A 24,296-nucleotide genomic window follows, 5' to 3' on the forward strand; every position below is an offset into this window, starting at 1 on the left:
GTCAGATGGACACAGCCTCAAGAGCAGGACATGACACTGCAGAGGCAGGGGAAGAAAACACTTCCCAACTCATGGCTCAGCAGGCCGGGCCAGCCAGGAGCTGATGCCCGCAAAGGGCCCAAGGCCATGGGATGAGGCTGTCCTGCCCCTCCACAACCAGCATAAAAGCCGGCCCAGAGCCTCTCTCCCTCACACACTTCTCCTCACACCTTCTCCTCCTGCTCCTTCTGACCGGGTAAGCCTCAAAGCCCTGACCCTCCTGCACCCTTGGACCCTCTCTTCCTGCACTCTCAAGCCCCAGCCTCAGCAGCCCTCACAACTCCCCACAACACCAGAACAGCCTCCACACTCTCCCTCTCTCTCCTGTATCACTGCCCCTCAAACCCCCACTTTGGGGCCCTGTCTCATCCTGCTCTCTTCCAGGACCCTCCACACCACACCCATGGCCTGCTACGACAACTGCCGTCCCTGTGGACCCACCCCGCTGGCCAACAGCTGCAACGAGCCCTGTGCCCTGCAATGCCAGGATTCCCGTGTCATCATCAACCCTTCCCCTGTGCTGGTGACCCTGCCAGGACCCATCATGACCTCCTTCCCCCAGAACACCGCCGTCGGATCCACCTCCTCGGCTGCCGTGGGCACTGAACTCAGTGCCCAGGGACAGCCCATCTCGGGTGGATTTGGTGGCTTTGGCTACGGCCTTGGCTATGGCCGTGGATTTGGCTATGGCCTGGGAGGCCTGGGCTGCTACGGCAGAAGGGGCTGCTACAACTGTTAAGGGCTCTCAGCACCACTCCTGACCCCACCAGCTTGGGGTTCTGGCAAAAGCTCCAGCAAGCAAAGCACCCTTGCTGATGGTGTTTCTTCTTGCTCTTCACAATGGATCTCTTCAACATCTTTCTTCTGTTTTTTGAATCTTTTGCCTCAATAAAGTTTTCCTGCATCACATCCTGACATGTCTCCTCATCTTTGCAGTCTCCAATGTCTCACATCCCCACCTTACACTGTGCCAGAGAGAGCATTCAGGTGAACGGGAAAGGGGCACAACACGTTTCATAGCAATTATGTCACCATCACTAAAGGGATCAGGAGGACCTTCCAGAACGTGGCAGAAGCCCATCACCTGGCACAGCAAAGGCTCCTGACACATCAATGGTCTCCTGAGCACAGGTCTGGTAGAGTGTCTCTCAAGTGGCAGCACACACTTGACAAACTCTCTTGCCAGCAGAACGCTCCAACCCTCTCAGCTGAGTCACAAAACCTTCCACTTGGGCAGCAACTCTGGCGTGCAAGTGCTTCATTCTCCTCGGCCCAACAAAGACTAACAAGTGCGGGATTGCCAGAACCATGGAATCCCAGGACAGAGACTCCACCACATCCTCCCATCTCTATCCACTCACACATTGAAAAATTCTTCCCTTCTTTGCCCATCCAATTCCATCTGTTTTCACTCATGCCCTTGCCCTCTTTTCTGCATGGTTGCACTACGGTCAATAAATGGACTCCCTCCACTTCATTCCATGCCAACAGGGATTTTCATACATTGATGACATCCAGCTCACCATCCTTGTCGCCTGGGAATCCCAGCTCTCCCAGCCTCTCCTCTAGGACAGATTCTCCAGCCCTTTCCCTGTCTTGGTTGTCCTGTGTTTTTGTGAATTAAATTTCCCTAATAGGAAACTAAACCACTGCTAAGGAAACTTAAGTCCATTTCCTCTTCTGAATGGATTGGTGAAAGGGAGACAAGACTCCAATTTTAAACAATTTCTACTAAGATGATTCCTGAGAGCAATAAGGTCAATCCAGTTCTTCTGAAAGTTGAACATCCCCGGTCCCTTCAACTTCTCCTCAACTCTTCTCCTTATCCTCCAGCAGTTTTCTTTTCCATGTGTCACTCAGGGCCCAGCACTGTCACCCCACACTGTGACCAAGCTGGGCACAGTTGAGACAACTCCTATGGATCCACCAACACTGGACTTTGGGGAGCTTGGGTGACCTTCATAGATCTCAGGAGCTGCTTTCCCATCTCCCTTGGAAAGGCCTGGCATATAGACTGGGCAGGAGAGAGGGAGCCAAGGGAGGCAGGGAGTGAATGCACTGGAAGGAGCAGCTCCTCAGCCCCACAACACCTGCAAAGCCCAGAGCAGCCTGCCATGGCGGGGAGGGAAAGGGGCCCCACTTCACAGCACACACAAAAACGACAGCACACCAGTATCACAGGGTGACAGCAGTGGTGACACCCCACCTCTCCCAAGCTTGGGTAATGTCTTCACCCCAACCTGACATGCACCAGCAGCACCAGTCTTTAACCTCTGATAATCCCATTGAAAAGCTGCCACCAAGGTCAGATGGACACAGACTCAACAGAAGGTCAGGAATGACCGAATTCTAAAAACAAACACCTGCACCATGACAAGGAAAGAAAGATGATGTTGCTGTCCAGAGCTAGGAATTAGTGGCTTTTGTTTACAAAATGAACGTGATGTTAAGTCTTAAAGGATACAAACATTGAAACCATATGACCTTCATGTGGAGTAAGACAAGTGATGTCACAGACCTGCCTGGGCACCCATTTCTTCTTTCTTTAAAGGGTTTCTTAATGAGCTCAAGGAATACAATTTAAATGACAGAGTTAGGTATCATGTGCAGTTGAGAATTCCAAAAGCACCATAACATTGGAACAAGTTCAGCCTGAACAGCCTCTCTTGTTCCAGCTGTTATCCCTTCATCACATTCAGGACAAGGCCATGAGCTCTCTTTCATCCATCAGGGGCTCCCAGGCACTGTGACCTGGCCAAGTTATTGCAGAGTGACCTCCACAGGACACCTGCAGCTCCTTCAGCATTCCTAGGCACAACAGAAGGACTGATGGACATCCAGCGGCACAGAAGAGGGTCCCAGCCATCACAAGGCACCCACAAACCACAGCACACGAGTGCCACAAAATGACATCGCAGATGACATTGCAAAGCTCCAGGGCTCTGGTTGCTTATTCAGCCCTCCCTTGAACACATTTAATAATACACCCAAATACCAACTCTCTATTGAATGTGGCAGCCAAGACCAGATGGATGCAGAAAAAAGAGCTGGACATGGAATTGCTGAGTGGTGGGAAGAAAAACACTCCCCACATCGTGACTCAGAAGGCTGGGCCAGCAAAGAACTTTAGCCTGCAAAATGCCCCCCAAGGACATGGGATGAGGCTGTCCCGCCCCTCTAGGACCAGCATAAAAGCCGGCCCAGAGCCTCTCTCCCTCACACACTTCTCCTCACACCTTCTCCTCCTTCTTCTGCTGACCAGGTAAGGCTCAAAGCCGTGATCCTCCTGCACTCCTGCCCCCTCTCTTATAGCATGCTCAGCTCCAGCTGCTGCAGCCCTCACAACTCCCCACAGACCCACAACAGCCGCCACACTCTGTCTCTCTCTCTTGTAACACTGCCCTTCACACCCCAACTCCCTAGCCTGCCTCACCCTCCTCTCTTCCAGGACCCTCCACACCACACCCATGGCCTGCTCCAACATCTGCCAGCCCTGCGGACCCACCCCGCTGGCCAACAGCTGCAACGAGCCCTGTGCCCTGCAGTGCCAGGATTCCCGTGTCATCATCGACCCTTCCCCTGTGCTGGTGACCCTGCCAGGACCCATCATGACCTCCTTCCCCCAGAACACCGCTGTCGGATCCACCTCCTCGGCTGCTGTGGGCACTGAACTCAGTGTCCAGGGACAGCCCATCTCGGGTGGATTTGGTGGCTTTGGCTACGGCTTTGGCTATGGCCGTGGGTTTGGCTATGGCCTGGGAGGCCTGGGCTGCTACGGCAGAAGGGGCGGCTACAACTGCTGAGGGCTCTCAGCACCACTCCTGACCCCACCAGCTTGGGGTTCTGGCAAAAGCCCCAGCAAGCAAAGCACCTTGGATGATGCGTTTCATACTAGCTCTTCACAAGGCATCTCTTCAATGTCTTTCTTCAGCCTTTTAATTCTTTTGCCTCAATAAAGTTTTCCTGCATCACATCCTGACATGTCTCCTCATCTTTGCAGTCTCCAATGTCTCACATCCCCACCTCACACTGTGCCAGAGAGAGCATTCAGGTGAACGGAAAAGGGGCTCAACACATTTCATAGCAATTATGTCACCATCACTAAAGGGATCAGGAGGACCTTCCAGAACGTGGCAGAAGCCCATCACCTGGCACAGCAAAGGCTTCTGACACATCAATGGTCTCCTGAGCACAGGTCTGGTAGAGTGTCTCTCAAGTGGCAGCACACACTTGACAAATTCTCTTGCCAGCAGAACGCTCCAACCCTCTCAGCAGAGTCACAAAACCTTCCACTTGGGCAGCAACTCTGGGTTGCAAGTGCTTCATTCCCCTCTGCCCAAGAAAGACTAACAAGTGCAGGATTGCCAGAACCATGGAATCCCAGGACAGGGACTCCACCACCTCCTCCCATCTCTATCCACTCACTCATTTAAAAATTCTTCTCTTCTTTGCCCATGCAATTCCATCTGTTTTCACTCATGTCCTTGCCCTCTTTTCTGCATGGTTGCACTACTGTGAGTAAATGGACTCCCTCGACTTCATTCCATGCCAACAGGGATTTTCATACATTGATGACATCCAGCTCTCCATCCTTGTCTCCTGGGAATCCCAGCTCTCCCAGCCTCTCCTCTAGGACAGATTCTCCAGCCCTTTCCCTGTCTTGGTTGTCCTGTGTTTTTGTGAATTAAATTTCCCTAATAGGAAACTAAACCACTGCTAAGGAAACTTAAGTCCATTCCCTCTTCTGAATGGCTTGGTGAAACGGAGACAAGACTCCAATTTTAACCAATTTCTATTAAGACGATTCCTGAGAGCAATAAGGTCAATTCACTTCTTCTGAAAGCTGAACATCCCTGGTTCCTTCAACTTCTCCTTATCTGTCTCGTTCTCTTTATCCTCCAGCACTTTTCTTTTCCATGTGTCACCCAGAGCCAAGCACTGTGACCCCACACTGTGACCAAGCTGGGCACAGCTGAGACATCGGCTATGGATCCACCAACACTGGACTTTGGGGAGCTTTGGTGACCTTCATAGATCTCAGGAGCTGCTTTCCCATCTCCCTTGGAAAGGCCTGGCATATAGACTGGGCAGGAGAGAGGGAGCCAAGGGAGGCAGGGAGTGAATGCACTGGAAGGAGCAGCTCCTCAGCCCCACAACACCTGCAAAGCCCAGAGCAGCCTGGCATGGCTCGGAGGGAAAGGGGCCCCACTTCACAGCACACACAAAAACGGCAGCACACCAGTATCACAGGGTGACAGCAGTGGTGACACCCCACCTCTCCCAAGCTTGGGTAATGTCTTCACCCCAACCTGACATGCACCAGCAGCACCAGTCTTTAACCTCTGATAATCCCATTGAAAAGCTGCCACCAGGGTCAGATGGACACAGACTCAACAGAAGGTCAGGAATCACAGAATTCTAAAAACAAACACCTGCACCATGACAAGGAAAGAAAGATGATGTTGCTGACCAGAGCTAGGAATTAGTGGCTTTTGTTTACAAAATGAACGTGATGTTAAGCCTTAAAAAATACAAACATTGAAACCATATGACCTTCATGCGGAATAAGACAAGTGATGTCACAGACCTGCCTGGGCACCCATTTGCTGTTTGTTTAAGGGGTTTCTTAATGAGCACAAGGAATACAATTTAAATGACAGAGTTAGGTATCATGTGCAGTTCAGAATTCCAAAAGCACCATAACATTGGAACAAGTTCAGCTTGAACAGCCTCTCTTGTTCCAGCTTTTATCCCTTCATCACATTCAAGACAAGGCCATGAGCTCTCTTTCATCCATCAGGGGCTCCCAGGCACTGTGACCTGGCCAAGTTATTGCAGAGTGAACTCCACAGGACACCAGCAGCTCACTCTGCACTCCTGGGTGCAGCACAATGATTGATGGACATCCAGCAGCACAGAAGAGGGTCCCAGCCAACACAAGGCACCCACAAACCACAGCACACGAGTGCCACAAAATGACACCATGGATGAGACTGCAAATCTGCAGGGCTCTGGTTGCTTATTCAGCCCTCCCTTGAACACATTTAATAATACACCCAAATACCAACTCTCTATTGAATGTGGCAGCCAAGACCAGATGGATGCAGAAAAAAGACCTGGACATGGAATTGAATAGATGTGGAAAGAAAAACACTCCCCACTTTGTGACTCAGCAGGCTGGGCCAGCAAAGAACTTCAGCCAGCAAAATGCCCTAAGGCCATGGGACAAGGCTGTCCCACCCCTCCAGGACCAGCATAAAAGCTGGCCCAGAGCCTCTCTGCCTCACACACTTCTCCTCACACACTTCTTCTGCGGCTCCTGCTGACCAGGTAAGCCTCAAACGCCTGATCCTCCTGCACCCCTGGCTCCTCTCTTCTAGCACACTCAGCCCCAGCCTCAGCAGCCCTCTTGCCTCCCCACATCACCAGAACAGCCTCCACACTCTCCCTCTCTCTCCTGCATCACTACCCCTCACACCCCCGATCCCCAGCTTGTCTCACCCTCCTCTCTTCCAGGACCCTCCACACCACACCCATGGCCTGCTCCAACATCTGCCAACCCTGCGGACCCACCCCGCTGGCCAACAGCTGCAACGAGCCCTGTGCCCTGCAGTGCCAGGATTCCCGTGTCATCATTGACCCTTCCCCTGTGCTGATCACCCTGCCAGGACCCATCATGACCTCCTTCCCCCAGAACACCGCCGTCGGATCCACCTCCTCGGCTGCTGTGGGCACTGAACTCAGTGCCCAGGGACAGCCCATCTCGGGTGGATTTGGTGGCTTTGGCTACGGACTTGGCTATGGCCGTGGATTTGGCTATGGCCTGGGAGGCCTGGGCTGCTACGGCAGAAGGGGTGGCTACATCTGCTAAGGGTCCTCAAAACCATCCATGACACCACCAGCTTGGGGTTCTGGCAAAAGCCCCAGCAAGCAAAGCACCTTGGCTGATGGTGTTCGTACTTGCTGTTCACAATGGATCTCTTCAACATCTTTCTTCTGTTTTTAATTCTTTTGCCTCAATAAAGTTCTCCTGCATCACATCCTGACATGTCTCCTCATCTTTGCAGTCTCCAATGTCTCACATCCCCACCTCACACTGTGCCAGAGAGAGCATTCAGGTGAACGGGAAAGGGGCACAACACATTTCTTAGCAATTATGTCACCATCACTAAAGGGATCAGGAGGACCTTCCAGAACATGTCAGAAGCCCATCACCTGGCACAGCAAAGGCTCCTGACACATCAATGGTCTCCTGAGCACAGGTCTGGTAGAGTGTCTCTCAAGTGGCAGCACACACTTGACAAACTCTCTTGCCAGCAGAACGCTCCAACCCTCTCAGCAGAGTCAAAAAACCTTCCACTTGGGCAGCAACTCTGGGCTGCAAGTGCTTCATTCCCCTCTGCACAAGAAAGACTAACAAGTGCAGGATTGCCAGAACCATGGAATCCCAGGACAGAGGCTCCACCACCTCCTCCCGTCTCTATCCACCCACACATGGAACAATTCTTCTCTTCTTTGCTCATACAATTCCATCTGTTTTCACTCGTGTCCTTGCCCTCTTTTCTGCATGGTTGCACTACTGTGAGTAAATGGACTCCCTTGACTTCATTCCATGCCAACAGGGATTTTCATACATTGATGACATCCAGCTCACCATCCTTGTCTCCTGGGAATCCCAGCTCTCCCAGCCTCTCCTCTAGGACAGATTCTCCAGCCCTTTCCCTGTCTTGGTTGTCCTGTGTTTTTGTGAATTAAATTTCCCTAATAGGAAACGAAACCTCTGCTAAGGAAACTTAAGTCCATTCCCTCTTCTGATTGCCTTGGTGAAACGGAGACAAGACTCCAATTTTAAACAATTTCTACAAAGATGATTCCTGAGAGCAATAAGGTCAATCCAGTTCTTTTTAAACTTGAACACCCCTGGTTCCTTCAACTTCTCCTCATCTGTCTCGTTCTCTTTATCCTCCAGCAGTTTTCTTTTCCATGTGTCACCCAGAGCCCAGCACTGTCACCCCACACTGTGACCAAGCTGGGCACAGCTGAGACAACTGCTATGGATCCACCAGCACTGGACTTTGGCGAGCTTGGGTGACCTTCATAGATCTCAGGAGCTGCTTTCCCATCTCCATTGGAAAGGCCTGGCATATAGACTGGGCAGGAGAGAGGGAGCCAAGGGAGGCAGGGAGTGAATGCACTGGAAGGAGCAGCTCCTCAGCCCCACAACACCTGCAAAGCCCAGAGCAGCCTGCCATGGCGGGGAGGGAAAGGGGTCCCACTTCACAGCACACACAAAAACGACAGCACACCAGTATCACAGGGTGACAGCAGTGGTGACACCCCACCTCTCCCAAGCTTGGGTAATGTCTTCACCCCAACCTGACATGCACCAGCAGCACCAGTATTTAACCTCTGATAATCCCATTGAAAAGCTGCCACCAGGGTCGGATGGACACAGATTCATCAGAAAGACATGGAATAACAGAATTCTAAAAACAAACACCTGCACCATGACAAGGAAAGAAAGATGATGTTGCTGTCCAGAGCTAGGAATTAGTGGGTTTTGTTTACAAAATGAACGTGATGTTAAGTCTTAAAGGATACAAACATTGAAACCATATGACCTTCATGTGGAGTAAGACAAGTGATGTCACAGACCTGCCTGGGCACCCATTTCTTCTTTCTTTAAAGGGTTTCTTAATGAGCTCAAGGAATACAATTTAAATGACAGAGTTAGGTATCATGTGCAGTTGAGAATTCCAAAAGCACCATAACATTGGAACAAGTTCAGCCTGAACAGCCTCTCTTGTTCCAGCTGTTATCCCTTCATCACATTCAGGACAAGGCCATGAGCTCTCTTTCATCCATCAGGGGCTCCCAGGCACTGTGACCTGGCCAAGTTATTGCAGAGTGACCTCCACAGGACACCTGCAGCTCCTTCAGCATTCCTAGGCACAACAGAAGGACTGATGGACATCCAGCGGCACAGAAGAGGGTCCCAGCCATCACAAGGCACCCACAAACCACAGCACACGAGTGCCACAAAATGACATCGCAGATGACATTGCAAAGCTCCAGGGCTCTGGTTGCTTATTCAGCCCTCCCTTGAACACATTTAATAATACACCCAAATACCAACCCCCTATTGAATGTGGCAGCCAAGACCAGATGGATGCAGAAAAAAGAGCTGGACATGGAATTGCCGAGTGGTGGGAAGAAAAACACTCCCCACATCGTGACTCAGCAGGCTGGGCCAGCAAAGAACTTCAGCCTGCAAAATGCCCCAAGGACATGGGATGAGGCTGTCCCGCCGCTCTAGGACCAGAATAAAAGCAGGCCCAGAGCCTCTCTCCCTCACACACTTCTCATCACACCTTCTCCTCCTTCTTCTGCTGACCAGGTAAGCCTCAAAGCCCGGATCCTCCTGCACCCTTGGACCCTCTCTTATAGCATGCTCAGCTCCAGCTGTTGCAGCCCTCACAACTCCCCAATGACCCACAACAGCCTCCACACTCTGTCTCTCTCTCTTGTAACACTGCCCTTCACACCCCAACTCCCTAGCCTGCCTCATCCCTCCTCTCTTCCAGGACCCTCCACACCACACCCATGGCCTGCTCCAACATCTGCCGTCCCTGCGGACCCACCCCGCTGGCCAACAGCTGCAACGAGCCCTGTGCCCTGCAGTGCCAGGATTCCCGTGTCATCATCGACCCTTCCCCTGTGCTGGTGACCCTGCCAGGACCCATCATGACCTCCTTCCCCCAGAACACCGCCGTCGGATCCACCTCCTCGGCTGCTGTGGGCACTGAACTCAGTGTCCAGGGACAGCCCATCTCGGGTGGATTTGGCTTTGGCTACGGCCTTGGCTATGGCCGTGGATTTGGCTATGGCCTGGGAGGCCTGGGCTGCTACGGCAGAAGGGGCGGCTACAACTGCTGAGGGCTCTCAGCACCACTCCTGACACCACCAGCTCAGGGAATTGGCAACAACTCCTGCAAGCCAAGCAACTCTGCTGATGGTTGCTGTACTTCTACCTCACACTGGATCCTTTCAAATTCTTTCCCCCGTCTCTTCATTTCTTCTTGCCTCAATAAAGTATTCCTGCATCAAAGCCTGACATGTCTCTTCATCTTTGTGAATTCCAATGGTCTCACCTCCCCACCCAACACAGTGCTGGCAATAAACAGGTCATTGGTAGGAATGGAATAAGGTCTCATCACCTGTCTTAGCAAATCCATCATGACCTGTAACAACCAAGACTGACATGGGAAGCAGGGATTGAGGGGAGACTCAAGTCCATCACCAACTACACCAAAGCCTTTGACACAACAAATGTCTCCTGCTCATGGCTTTCTCCAAGTCTCTCTGTGCCAGAACACACTTGAGAAACTCTCTTCTCAGCAGGACTCCATAACCCTCCCCCCAAAAATAGCAACAACATCATCCAACTAGGCAGGAACACTTGAGAGCAGTTACTTCATTGTCTCCCGCTTGATCACAGTCAGTAAGAGCCGGATTTGCGGGACCTGGGACAGTTCAGGCTTGGATCTCCAGCGGATGTCCAGCAACAGTCAGAGTTTCAGGCTTGGCCCAATGGATCCAACTACTGGCCTGCAGCACTGGGGACTTTTTGCCATAAGAACTTTGGGACACTGACTACAAGCTTCTGGGTCCAGCTCTTCCACTTTTCTCAGGCATCCATGGTGGGCACAGACACAACTTGGGTTTGCCTGGTTGTATTTAAGGATCTTTCAATGCTCACCAACAACCACCCTCCAAATACTCATTCAGACAATCACAAGTGGCCTCAGCCCTCCACACTCAGTGTAAGTAAAGGATTACATCACCCTGTTGATCAAAATCATTAGAGCAAGATGGGCACCAAGATCTCCACAGAGCACAGTGAGCAGGAAAAGTCAGGTCTAGTGTCAGGCTTAGCCAGGTGGGATCAAGGTGGGGAGCAATGGAATGGGAGGGAAGGAGCAACAGCTCCAGCACAGCTGCAAATGCCAGAGCAGCCTGACAGGGCTGGGAGGGAATGGGGACCCTCTTCACAACACACCCACACACCACAGCACACGAGTGAGTGCCACAGGGTGATTTCACTGGTGACACCACACCTCTCCTATATTTTGGTTGTTTATTGTTCCCAGCCTAACACCAAGCTTCCACACAAACCTCACACGTACCAGCTTTTGCTTCATAGCTACAGTCAAGGTTAGATGGACAAGGCCTCAAAAGGAGGACATGGAATCATAGAATTTAATGCAGAAATACCCATATCATGACAAAGAAGGAAAGAGGAGCACGCTGACCATCAGGCAGTAATTATGGGGTTTTGCTAAGGGGAACATAGTATTAAGACTTAAGGGATATAAGACAGGAAACGTTAGAGCTTGAATGTGGAATAACAGAATTGAAGTAACAGACCAGCTATGATTAAAAAAAGGCATTGAACATCATTTCTGGATTTCTTGTCTGATTTTAATGATGCTAAATCTTAGAAAACCCAGTTCATTGTCACGTAATTTTCGGAATTCCAAACAGATCATAAAAACTAAACAAATCCATCATGACCAGTACCTGCTTTTCCAGTTTCTGTCTCTTGATCTCATTCAAGACACAAAGGGATGAACCCAGTCTTCACAAAGTACCCTCAAACCACACCACACGAATGCCACAAAATGACCTCACTGAGGACCTCACACCTCTCCTGGGCTCTGGTTGTTTATTCAGCCCTCCCTGACACACATCAAACAACCAAAACCTGCCAAACACCAACTCATTAAAGCTGCTGCCAAGGTCAGATGGACACAGGCTCAAGAGCAGGACATGACACTGCAGAGGCAGTGGAAGAAAACACTTCCCAACTCATGACTCAGCAGGCTGGGCCAGCCAGGAGCTCATTCCAGCAAAATGCCCCAAGGCCATGGAATGAGGCTGTCCTGCCCCTCTAGGACCAAAATAAAAGCCGGTCCAGAGCCTCTCTCCCTCACACACTTCTCCTCACACCTTCTCCTCCTGCTCCTTCTGACCAGGTAAGCCTCAAAGCCCTGACCCTCCTGCACCCTTGGACCCTCCCTTCCTGCACTCTCAAGCCCCAGCCTCAGCAGCCCTCACAACTCCCCACAGACCCACAACAGCCTCCACACTCTCCCTCTCTCTCCTGCATCACTGCCTCAAACCCCCACTTCGGGGCCCTGTCTCCTCCTGCTCTCTTCCAGGACCCTCCACACCACACCCATGGCCTGCTACGACATCTGCCGTCCCTGCGGACCCACCCCGCTGGCCAACAGCTGCAACGAGCCCTGTGCCCTGCAGTGCCAGGATTCCCGTGTCATCATCGACCCTTCCCCTGTGCTGGTGACCCTGCCAGGACCCATCATGACCTCCTTCCCCCAGAACACCGCCGTCGGATCCACCTCCTCGGCTGCTGTGGGCACTGAACTCAATGCCCAGGGACAGCCCATCTCGGGTGGATTTGGTGGCTTTGGCTACGGCCTTGGCTATGGCCGTGGGTTTGGCTATGGCCTGGGAGGCCTGGGCTGCTACGGCAGAAGGGGCGGCTACAACTGCTGAGGGCCTTCAAAAGCATCCATGACTCCACCAGCTTGGGGTTCTGGCAAAAGCTCCTGCAAGCAAAGCACCTTGGATGATGCGTTTCATACTTGCTCTTCACAAGGCATCTCTTCAATGTCTTTCTTCAGCCTTTTAATTCTTTTGCCTCAATAAAGTTTTCCTGCATCAAAGCCTGACATGTCTCCTCATCTTTGCAATTTCCAATGTCTCACATCCCCACCTCACACTGTGCCAGAGAGAGCATTCAGGTGAACGGGAAAGGGGCACAACACATTTCATAGCAATTATGTCACCATCACTAAAGGGATCGGGAGAACCTTCCAGAATGTGTCAGAAGCCCATCACCTGGCACACCAAAGGCTTCTGACACATCAATGATCTCCTGAGCACAGGTCTGGTAGAGTGTCTCTCAAGTGGCAGCACACACTTGACAAATTCACTGGCCAGCAGAACGCTCCAACCATCACAGCAGAGTCACAAAACCTTCCACTTGGGCAGCAACTCTGGCATGCAAATGCTTCATTCCCCTCTGCCCAACAAAGACTAACAAGTGCAGGATTGCCAGAACCATGGAATCCCAGGACAGAGGCTCCAGCACCTCCTCCCCTCTCTATCCACCTACACATTGAAAAATTCTTCCCTTCTTTGCCCATGCAATTCCATCTGTTTTCACTCATGTCCTTGCCTTCTTTTCTGTAGGGTGGCACTACTGTGAGTAAATGGACTTCCTTGACTTCATTCCATGCCATCAGGGATTTTCATAAATTCATGACATTCAGCTCTCCATCCTTGTCTCCTGGGAATCCCAGCTCTCCCAGTCTCTCCTCTAGGACAGATTCTCCAGCCCTTTCCCTGTCTTGGTTGTCCTGTGTTTTTGTGAATTAAATTTCCCTAATAGGAAACTAAACCACTGCTAAGGAAACTTAAGTCCATTCCCTCTTCTGAATGGCTTGGTGAAAGGGAGACTCCAATTTTAACCAATTTCTATTAAGACGATTCCTGAGAGCAATAAGGTCAATTCACTTCTTCTGAAAGTTTAAGTTCCTTCAACTTCTCCTCAATTCTTCTCCTAATCCTCCAGCTGTTTTCTTTTCCATGTGTCACTCAGGGCCCAGCACTGTGACCCCAATCTGTGACCACGCTGGGCACAGCTGAGACATCGGCTATGGATCCACCAGCACTGGACTTTGGGGAGCTTGGGTGACCTTCATAGATCTCAGGAGCTGCTTTCCCATCTCCATTGGAAAGGCCTGGCATATAGACTGGGCAGGAGAGAGGGAGCCAAGGGAGGCAGGGAGTGAATGCACTGGAAGGAGCAGCTCCTCAGCCCCACAACACCTGCAAAGCCCAGAGCAGCCTGCCATGGCGGGGAGGGAAAGGGGCCCCACTTCACAGCACACACAAAAACGACAGCACACCAGTATCACAGGGTGACAGCAGTGGTGACACCCCACCTCTCCCAAGCTTGGGTAATGTCTTCACCCCAACCTGACATGCACCAGCAGCACCAGTCTTTAACCTCTGATAATCCCATTGAAAAGCTGCCACCAAGGTCAGATGGACACAGACTCAACAGAAGGTCAGGAATCACAGAATTCTAAAAACAAACACCTGCACCATGACAAGGAAAGAAAGATGATGTTGCTGTCCAGAGCTAGGAATTAGTGGCTTTTGTTTACAAAATGAACGTGATGTTAAGTCTTAAAGGATACAAACTTTGAAACCATATGACCTTAATGTGGAATAAGACAAGTGATGTCACAGACCTGCCTGGGCATCCTTTTCTTCTTTCTTTAATGGGTTTCTTAATGAGCTCAAGGAATACAATTTAAATGACAGAGTTAGGTATCATGTGCAGTTGAGAATTCCAAAAGCGCCATAACATTGGAACAAGTTCAGCCTGAACAGCCTCTCTTGTTCCAGCTGTTCTCTATTCATCACATTCAAGACAAGGCCATGAGCTCTCTTTCATCCATCAGGGGCTCCCAGGCACTGTGACCTGGACAAGTTATTGCAGAGTGAACTCCACAGGACACCAGCAGCTCACTCTGCACTCCTGGGTGCAGCACAATGATTGATGGACATCCAGCGGCATAGAAGAGAGTCCCAGCCATCACAAGGCACCCACAAACCACAACACATGAGTGCCACAAAATGACAACACGGATGAGACTGCAAATCTCCAGGGCTCTGGTTGCTTATTCAGCCCTCCCTTGAACACATTTAATAATACACCCAAATACCAACTCTCTATTGAATGTGGCAGCCAAGACCAGATGGATGCGGAAAAAAGACCTCGACATGGAATTGAAAAATGTGGAAAGAAAAACACTCCCCAATTTGTGACTCAGCAGGCGAGGCCAGCAAAGAATTTCAGCCTGCAAAATGCCCCAAGGCCATGGGATGAGGCTGTCCCACCTCTCCAGGACCAGCATAAAAGCCGGGCCAGAGCCTCTCTCCCTCACACTCTTCTCCTCACACACTTCTTCTGCTGCTCCTGCTGACCAGGTAAGCCTCAAACCCCTGATCCTCCTGCACCCCTGGCCCATCTCTTCTAGCACACTCAGCCCCAGCCTCAGCAGCCCTCTTGCCTCCCCACAACACCAGAAGAGTCTCCACACTCTCCCTCTCTCTCCTGCATCCTGCATCACACCCACAATCCCCAGCCTGTCTCACCCCCCTCTCTTCCAGGACCCTCCACACCACACCCATGGCCTGCTCCAACATCTGCCGTCCCTGCGGACCCACCCCGCTGGCCAACAGCTGCAACGAGCCCTGTGCCCTGCAGTGCCAGGATTCCCGTGTCATCATCGACCCTTCCCCTGTGCTGGTGACCCTGCCAGGACCCATCATGACCTCCTTCCCCCAGAACACAGCCGTCGGATCCACCTCCTCGGCTGCTGTGGGCACTGAACTCAGTGCCCAGGGACAGCCCATCTCGGGTGGATTTGGCTTTGGCCTTGGCTATGGCCTGGGAGGCCTGGGCTGCTACGGCAGAAGGGGCGGCTACAACTGCTGAGGGCCCTCAGCACCACTGCTGACACCACCAGCTCAGGGAATTGGCAACAACTCCTGCAAGCCAAGCAACTCTGCTGATGGTTGCTGTACTTCTACCTCACATTGGATCCTTTCAAACACTTTCTCCTGATTTTTTTTTTTTCCCCCTTCAATAAAGTTTTCCTGCATCAAAGCCTGACATGTCTCCTCATCTTTGTGAATTCCAATGGTCTCACCTCCCCACCCAACACAGTGCTGGCAATAAACAGGTCATTGGTAGGAATGGAACAAGGTCTCATCACCCGTCTTAGCAAATCCATCATGACCTGTAACAATCAAGACTGACATGGGAAGCAGGGATTGAGGGGAGACTCAAGTCCATCACCAACTACACCAAAGCCTTTGACACAACAAATGTCTCCTGCTCGTGGCTTTCTCCATGTCTCTCTGTGCCACAACACACTTGAGAAACTCTCTTCCCAGCAGGACTCCCTAACCCTCCCTCCAAAAATAGCAACAACATCATCCAACTAGGCAGGAACACTTGAGAGCAGTTACTTCATTGTCTCCCGCTTGATCACAGTCAGTAAGAGCCGGATTTGCGGGACCTGGGACAGTTCAGGCTTGGATCTCCAGCGGATGTCCAGCAACAGTCAGAGTTTCAGGCTTGGCCCAATGGATCCAACTACTGGCCTGCAGCACTGGGGACTTTTTGCCATAAGAACTTTGGGACACTGACTACAAGCTTCTGGGTCCAGCTCTTCCACTTTTCTCAGGCATCCATGGTGGGCACAGACACAACTTGGGTTTGCCTGGTTGTATTTAAGGATCTTTCAATGCTCACCAACAACCACCCTCCAAATACTCATTCAGACAATCACAAGTGGCCTCAGCCCTCCACACTCAGTGTAAGTAAAGGATTACATCACCCTGTTGATCAAAATCATTAGAGCAAGATGGGCACCAAGATCTCCACAGAGCACAGTGAGCAGGAAAAGTCAGGTCTAGTGTCAGGCTTAGCCAGGTGGGATCAAGGTGGGGAGCAATGGAATGGGAGGGAAGGAGCAACAGCTCCAGCACAGCTGCAAATGCCAGAGCAGCCTGACAGGGCTGGGAGGGAATGGGGACCCTCTTCACAACACACCCACACACCACAGCACACGAGTGAGTGCCACAGGGTGATTTCACTGGTGACACCACACCTCTCCTATATTTTGGTTGTTTATTGTTCCCAGCCTAACACCAAGCTTCCACACAAACCTCACACGTACCAGCTTTTGCTTCATAGCTACAGTCAAGGTTAGATGGACAAGGCCTCAAAAGGAGGACATGGAATCATAGAATTTAATGCAGAAATACCCATATCATGACAAAGAAGGAAAGAGGAGCACGCTGACCATCAGGCAGTAATTATGGGGTTTTGCTAAGGGGAACATAGTATTAAGACTTAAGGGATATAAGACAGGAAACGTTAGAGCTTGAATGTGGAATAACAGAATTGAAGTAACAGACCAGCTATGATTAAAAAAAGGCATTGAACATCATTTCTGGATTTCTTGTCTGATTTTAATGATGCTAAATCTTAGAAAACCCAGTTCATTGTCACGTAATTTTCGGAATTCCAAACAGATCATAAAAACTAAACAAATCCATCATGACCAGTACCTGCTTTTCCAGTTTCTGTCTCTTGATCTCATTCAAGACACAAAGGGATGAACCCAGTCTTCACAAAGTACCCTCAAACCACACCACACGAATGCCACAAAATGACCTCACTGAGGACCTCACACCTCTCCTGGGCTCTGGTTGTTTATTCAGCCCTCCCTGACACACATCAAACAACCAAAACCTGCCAAACACCAACTCATTAAAGCTGCTGCCAAGGTCAGATGGACACAGGCTCAAGAGCAGGACATGACACTGCAGAGGCAGTGGAAGAAAACACTTCCCAACTCATGACTCAGCAGGCTGGGCCAGCCAGGAGCTCATTCCAGCAAAATGCCCCAAGGCCATGGAATGAGGCTGTCCTGCCCCTCTAGGACCAAAATAAAAGCCGGTCCAGAGCCTCTCTCCCTCACACACTTCTCCTCACACCTTCTCCTCCTGCTCCTTCTGACCAGGTAAGCCTCAAAGCCCTGACCCTCCTGCACCCTTGGACCCTCCCTTCCTGCACTCTCAAGCCCCAGCCTCAGCAGCCCTCACAACTCCCCACAGACCCACAACAGCCTCCACACTCTCCCTCTCTCTCCTGCATCACTGCCTCAAACCCCCACTTCGGGGCCCTGTCTCCTCCTGCTCTCTTCCAGGACCCTCCACACCACACCCATGGCCTGCTACGACATCTGCCGTCCCTGCGGACCCACCCCGCTGGCCAACAGCTGCAACGAGCCCTGTGCCCTGCAGTGCCAGGATTCCCGTGTCATCATCGACCCTTCCCCTGTGCTGGTGACCCTGCCAGGACCCATCATGACCTCCTTCCCCCAGAACACCGCCGTCGGATCCACCTCCTCGGCTGCTGTGGGCACTGAACTCAATGCCCAGGGACAGCCCATCTCGGGTGGATTTGGTGGCTTTGGCTACGGCCTTGGCTATGGCCGTGGGTTTGGCTATGGCCTGGGAGGCCTGGGCTGCTACGGCAGAAGGGGCGGCTACAACTGCTGAGGGCCTTCAAAAGCATCCATGACTCCACCAGCTTGGGGTTCTGGCAAAAGCTCCTGCAAGCAAAGCACCTTGGATGATGCGTTTCATACTTGCTCTTCACAAGGCATCTCTTCAATGTCTTTCTTCAGCCTTTTAATTCTTTTGCCTCAATAAAGTTTTCCTGCATCAAAGCCTGACATGTCTCCTCATCTTTGCAATTTCCAATGTCTCACATCCCCACCTCACACTGTGCCAGAGAGAGCATTCAGGTGAACGGGAAAGGGGCACAACACATTTCATAGCAGTTATGTCACCATCACTAAAGGGATCGGGAGAACCTTCCAGAATGTGTCAGAAGCCCATCACCTGGCACACCAAAGGCTTCTGACACATCAATGATCTCCTGAGCACAGGTCTGGTAGAGTGTCTCTCAAGTGGCAGCACACACTTGACAAATTCACTGGCCAGCAGAACGCTCCAACCATCACAGCAGAGTCACAAAACCTTCCACTTGGGCAGCAACTCTGGCATGCAAATGCTTCATTCCCCTCTGCCCAACAAAGACTAACAAGTGCAGGATTGCCAGAACCATGGAATCCCAGGACAGAGGCTCCAGCACCTCCTCCCCTCTCTATCCACCTACACATTGAAAAATTCTTCCCTTCTTTGCCCATGCAATTCCATCTGTTTTCACTCATGTCCTTGCCTTCTTTTCTGTAGGGTGGCACTACTGTGAGTAAATGGACTTCCTTGACTTCATTCCATGCCATCAGGGATTTTCATAAATTCATGACATTCAGCTCTCCATCCTTGTCTCCTGGGAATCCCAGCTCTCCCAGTCTCTCCTCTAGGACAGATTCTCCAGCCCTTTCCCTGTCTTGGTTGTCCTGTGTTTTTGTGAATTAAATTTCCCTAATAGGAAACTAAACCACTGCTAAGGAAACTTAAGTCCATTCCCTCTTCTGAATGGCTTGGTGAAAGGGAGACTCCAATTTTAACCAATTTCTATTAAGACGATTCCTGAGAGCAATAAGGTCAATTCACTTCTTCTGAAAGTTTAAGTTCCTTCAACTTCTCCTCAATTCTTCTCCTAATCCTCCAGCTGTTTTCTTTTCCATGTGTCACTCAGGGCCCAGCACTGTGACCCCAATCTGTGACCACGCTGGGCACAGCTGAGACATCGGCTATGGATCCACCAGCACTGGACTTTGGGGAGCTTGGGTGACCTTCATAGATCTCAGGAGCTGCTTTCCCATCTCCATTGGAAAGGCCTGGCATATAGACTGGGCAGGAGAGAGGGAGCCAAGGGAGGCAGGGAGTGAATGCACTGGAAGGAGCAGCTCCTCAGCCCCACAACACCTGCAAAGCCCAGAGCAGCCTGCCATGGCGGGGAGGGAAAGGGGCCCCACTTCACAGCACACACAAAAACGACAGCACACCAGTATCACAGGGTGACAGCAGTGGTGACACCCCACCTCTCCCAAGCTTGGGTAATGTCTTCACCCCAACCTGACATGCACCAGCAGCACCAGTCTTTAACCTCTGATAATCCCATTGAAAAGCTGCCACCAAGGTCAGATGGACACAGACTCAACAGAAGGTCAGGAATCACAGAATTCTAAAAACAAACACCTGCACCATGACAAGGAAAGAAAGATGATGTTGCTGTCCAGAGCTAGGAATTAGTGGCTTTTGTTTACAAAATGAACGTGATGTTAAGTCTTAAAGGATACAAACTTTGAAACCATATGACCTTAATGTGGAATAAGACAAGTGATGTCACAGACCTGCCTGGGCACCCATTTCTTCTTTCTTTAATGGGTTTCTTAATGAGCTCAAGGAATACAATTTAAATGACAGAGTTAGGTATCATGTGCAGTTGAGAATTCCAAAAGCGCCATAACATTGGAACAAGTTCAGCCTGAACAGCCTCTCTTGTTCCAGCTGTTCTCTATTCATCACATTCAAGACAAGGCCATGAGCTCTCTTTCATCCATCAGGGGCTCCCAGGCACTGTGACCTGGCCAAGTTATTGCAGAGTGACCTCCACAGGACACCTGCAGCTCACTCTGCACTCCTGGGTGCAGCACAATGATTGATGGACATCCAGCGGCACAGAAGAGAGTCCCAGCCATCACAAGGCACCCACAAACCACAGCACACGAGTGCCACAAAATAACAACACGGATGAGACTGCAAATCTCCAGGGCTCTGGTTGCTTATTCAGCCCTCTCTTGAACACATTTAATAATACACCCAAATGCCAACCCCTATTGAATGTGGCAGCCAAGACCAGATGGATGGAGAAAAAAGACCTCAACATGGAATTGAAAAATGTGGAAAGAAAAACACTCCCCACTCTGTGACTCAGCAGGCGAGGCCAGCAAAGAACTTCAGCCTGCAAAATGCCCCAAGGCCATGGGATGAGGCTGTCCCACCTCTCCAGGATGAGCATAAAAGCCAGGCCAGAGCCTCTCTCCCTCACACACTTCTCCTCACACACTTCTTCTGCTGCTCCTGCTGACCAGGTAAGCCTCAAACGCCTGATCCTCCTGCACCCCTGGCCCATCTCTTCTAGCACACTCAGCCCCAGCCTCAGCAGCCCTCTTGCCTCCCCACAACACCAGAAGAGTCTCCACACTCTCCCTCTCTCTCCTGCATCACTACCCCTCACACCCCCAATCCCCAGCCTGTCTCACCCCCCTCTCTTCCAGGACCCTCCACACCACACCCATGGCCTGCTCCAACATCTGCCGTCCCTGTGGACCCACCCCGCTGGCCAACAGCTGCAACGAGCCCTGTGCCCTGCAATGCCAGGATTCCCGTGTCATCATCGACCCTTCCCCTGTGCTGGTGACCCTGCCAGGACCCATCATGACCTCCTTCCCCCAGAACACCGCCGTCGGATCCACCTCCTCGGCTGCTGTGGGCACTGAACTCAGTGCCCAGGGACAGCCCATCTCAGGTGGATTTGGCTTTGGCCTTGGCTATGGCCGTGGATTTGGCTATGGCCTGGGAGGTCTGGGCTGCTATGGCAGAAGGGGCAGCTACAACTGCTGAGGGCTCTCAGCACCACCCCTGACACCACCAGCTCGGGGAATTGGCAACAACTCCAGCAAGCCAAGCAACTCTGCTGATGATTGCTGTACTTCTACCTCACACTGGATACTTTCAAATACTTTCCCCTGTCTCTTCATTTCTTCTTGCCTCAATAAAGTTTTCCTGCATCAAAGCCTGACATGTCTCCTCATCTTTGTGAATTCCAATGGTCTCACCTCCCCACCCAACACAGTGCTGGCAATAAACAGGTCATTGGTAGGAATGGAATAAGGTCTCATCACCCGTCTTAGCAAATCCATCATGACTTGTAACAATCAAGACTGACATGGGAAGCAGGGATTGAGGGGAGACTCAAGTCCATCACCAACTGCACCAAAGCCTTTGACACAACAAATGTCTCCTGCTCGTGGCTTTCTCCATGTCTCTCTGTGCCAGAACACACTTGAGAAACTCTCTTCTCAGCAGGACTCCATAAACCTCCCCCCAAAATAGCAACAACATCATCCAGATAGGCAGGAACACTTGAGAGCAGTTACTTCATTGTCTTCTGCTTGATCACAGTCAGTAAGAGCCGGATTTGCGGGACCTGGGACAGTTCAGGCTTGGATCTCCAGCTGATGTCCATCAACAGTCAGAGTTTCAGGCTTGGCCCAATGGATCCGACTCTTGGCCTACAGCACTGGGGACTTGTTGCCATCTGGATTTTGGGGTACCGACCACATGTCTCCTGGTCTAGCCCTTCAGACCATTCCCAGGCACCCATGGTGGGCACAGACACAACTTGGGTTTGCCTGGTTGTTTTTAAGGATCTTTCAATGCTCACCAACAACCACCCTCCAAATACTCATTCAGATAATCACAAGTGGCCTCTGCCCTCCACACTCAGCATAAGTAAAGGATTACATCACCCTGTTGATCAAAATCATCAGAGCAAGATGGGCACCAAGATCTCCACAGCGCACAGTGACCAGGAAAAGTCAGGTCTAGTGTCAGGCTTAGCCAGGTGGGATCGAGGTGGGAGGCAATGGAATGGGAGGGACGAGGCAACAGCTCCAGCACAGCTGCAAATGCCAGCGTAACCTGACAGGGCTGGAAGGGAATGGGGACCCTCTTCACAACACACCCACACACCACAGAACATACGAGTGAGTGCCACAGGGTGATTTCCCTGGTGACACCACACCTCTCCTAAATTTTGGTTGCTTCTTGGGCGCAGTCTAACACCAGTATTTCATGCAAACCCTCTCAAATACCAACTTGTGCTTAAAAGCTGCTGTCAAAGTTAGATGGACAAGGCCTCAAAAGGTGGACTTGGAATCAAAGAATTCGATGCAGAAATGTCCACACTATGACAAAGAAGGAAAGAGGAGCACGCTGACGATCATGCAGTAATTATGGGGGTTTGCTAAGAGGAACACAGTATTAAAACTTAAGGGATATAGGATAGGAAACCAAAGAGCTTGAATGCGGAATAACAGAATTGAAGTCACAGACCAGCTGTGATAAGAAAGGCATCAGACACCATTTCAAGGTGGAGGGTTTTTTTCTGAGGTTTAGTGATGTTAAAAATACACATTAAATGAAAGAGTGCATTGTCATGTAATTTTCTGAATTCCAAATGGACCATAAAATGGAAACAAATCCATCCTGACCAGTACCTGCATTTCCAGTTTCTGTCTCTTGATCTCATTCAAGACACAAAGGGATGAGCCCAGTCTTCACAAGGTTCCCTCAAACCACAGCACACGAATGCCACAAAATGACCTCACTGAGGACCTCACACCCGTCCTGGGCTCTGGTTGTTTATTCAGCCCTCCATGACACACATCAAACAATCAAAACCTCCCAAACACCAACTCATTAAAGCTGCTGCCAAGGTCAGATGGACACAGCCTCAAGAGCAGGACATGACACTGCAGAGGCAGGGGAAGAAAACACTTCCCAACTCATGGCTCAGCAGGCTGGGGCAGCCAGGAGCTGATGCCCGCAAAAGGGCCCAAGGCCATGGGAGGAGGCTGTCCTGCCCCTCCAGGACCAGCATAAAAGCCGGCCCAGAGCCTCTCTCCCTCACACACTTCTCCTCACACCTTCTCCTCCTGCTCCTTCTGACCAGGTAAGCCTCAAACCCCTGACCCTCCTGCACCCTTGGACCCTCTCTTCCTGCACTCTCAAGCCCCAGCCTCAGCAGCCTTCAGAACTCCCCACAGACCCACAACATCCTCCACACTCTCCCTCTCTCTCCTGCATCACAGCCTCAAACCCCCACTTCGGGGTCCTGTCTCACCCTCCTCTCTTCCAGGACCCTCCACACCACACCCATGGCCTGCTACGACCTCTGCCGTCCCTGCGGACCCACCCCGCTGGCCAACAGCTGCAACGAGCCCTGTGCCCTGCAGTGCCAGAACTCCAGCGTCATCATCAACCCTTCCCCTGTGCTGGTGACCCTGCCAGGACCCATCATGACCTCCTTCCCCCAGAACACCGCCGTCGGATCCACCTCCTCGGCTGCTGTGGGCACTGAACTCAGTGCCCAGGGACAGCCCATCTCGGGTGGATTTGGCTTTGGCCTTGGCTATGGCCTGGGAGGCCTGGGCTGCTACGGCAGAAGGGGCGGCTACATCTGCTAAGGGATCTCAGCACCACTCCTGACATCACCAGCTCAGGGCTCTGGCAAATGCTCCCGCAAGCAAAGCACCTTGGCTGATGGTCGAGATACTTTCACCTCTCCCTGGATCCATTCATGTTCTCTCCCTTGCCTTTTATTTCTTCTGCAACAATAAAGATCTCCTGTATCAAAGCCCCACTTGTCTCCTCTTCTTTTTGAATTCAAAAGCTCTCACAGCCTCACCCACAACAAAACCAGAAATGAAGAGGCCGCTGAAGGAGATGAACAATGCAATAACACATTTCTGAGGAAACGTTTCTCTACTAGTAACAACCAAGACTGGCACAGGAAAATCGTTAGAGGTGGGATATTCCAGAAC

The 24,296-nt window shown here is 51.2% G+C and overlaps 9 protein-coding genes across 9 annotated transcripts; all 9 read left to right on the plus strand.

Moving 5' to 3' along the window:
• The first annotated feature begins 442 nt into the window (after nucleotides 1-442).
• On the plus strand, nucleotides 443-778 carry LOC120749505 (feather beta keratin-like). The gene has a single exon (XM_040056966.1). The coding sequence runs from the start codon at nucleotides 443-445 to the stop codon at nucleotides 776-778; it is 336 nt and encodes a 111-aa protein (XP_039912900.1).
• A 2,728-nt stretch (nucleotides 779-3,506) lies between these two features.
• Nucleotides 3,507-3,842, plus strand: LOC120749497 (feather beta keratin-like). The gene has a single exon (XM_040056954.1). The coding sequence runs from the start codon at nucleotides 3,507-3,509 to the stop codon at nucleotides 3,840-3,842; it is 336 nt and encodes a 111-aa protein (XP_039912888.1).
• Nucleotides 3,843-6,574: 2,732 nt separating this feature from the next.
• Nucleotides 6,575-6,910, plus strand: LOC120749484 (feather beta keratin-like). Its single transcript, XM_040056933.1, has one exon. The coding sequence runs from the start codon at nucleotides 6,575-6,577 to the stop codon at nucleotides 6,908-6,910; it is 336 nt and encodes a 111-aa protein (XP_039912867.1).
• A 2,732-nt stretch (nucleotides 6,911-9,642) lies between these two features.
• On the plus strand, nucleotides 9,643-9,975 carry LOC120749514 (feather beta keratin-like). The gene has a single exon (XM_040056990.2). It carries the CDS (start codon nucleotides 9,643-9,645, stop codon nucleotides 9,973-9,975), a length of 333 nt encoding a protein of 110 aa, XP_039912924.1.
• Nucleotides 9,976-12,279: 2,304 nt separating this feature from the next.
• LOC120749461 (feather beta keratin-like) lies at nucleotides 12,280-12,752 on the plus strand. The gene has a single exon (XM_040056886.2). It carries the CDS (start codon nucleotides 12,280-12,282, stop codon nucleotides 12,613-12,615), a length of 336 nt encoding a protein of 111 aa, XP_039912820.1. The 3' UTR covers nucleotides 12,616-12,752.
• A 2,248-nt stretch (nucleotides 12,753-15,000) lies between these two features.
• Nucleotides 15,001-15,634, plus strand: LOC131378464 (feather beta keratin-like). The gene is made up of 2 exons (XM_058422256.1): nucleotides 15,001-15,094; nucleotides 15,285-15,634. Exons 1-2 carry the CDS (start codon nucleotides 15,001-15,003, stop codon nucleotides 15,632-15,634), a joined length of 444 nt encoding a protein of 147 aa, XP_058278239.1.
• Nucleotides 15,635-17,937: 2,303 nt separating this feature from the next.
• Nucleotides 17,938-18,410, plus strand: LOC120749444 (feather beta keratin-like). Its single transcript, XM_040056849.2, has one exon. It carries the CDS (start codon nucleotides 17,938-17,940, stop codon nucleotides 18,271-18,273), a length of 336 nt encoding a protein of 111 aa, XP_039912783.1. The 3' UTR covers nucleotides 18,274-18,410.
• Nucleotides 18,411-20,985: 2,575 nt separating this feature from the next.
• Nucleotides 20,986-21,312, plus strand: LOC120749544 (feather beta keratin-like). Its single transcript, XM_040057054.1, has one exon. It carries the CDS (start codon nucleotides 20,986-20,988, stop codon nucleotides 21,310-21,312), a length of 327 nt encoding a protein of 108 aa, XP_039912988.1.
• A 2,318-nt stretch (nucleotides 21,313-23,630) lies between these two features.
• On the plus strand, nucleotides 23,631-23,939 carry LOC120749552 (feather beta keratin-like). The gene has a single exon (XM_040057065.1). The coding sequence runs from the start codon at nucleotides 23,631-23,633 to the stop codon at nucleotides 23,937-23,939; it is 309 nt and encodes a 102-aa protein (XP_039912999.1).
• The last annotated feature ends 357 nt before the right edge of the window (nucleotides 23,940-24,296 follow it).

Source organism: Hirundo rustica, chromosome 1 (genome assembly GCF_015227805.2).
Source record: "Hirundo rustica isolate bHirRus1 chromosome 1, bHirRus1.pri.v3, whole genome shotgun sequence".
Taxonomy (NCBI): Eukaryota; Metazoa; Chordata; class Aves; order Passeriformes; family Hirundinidae; genus Hirundo; species Hirundo rustica.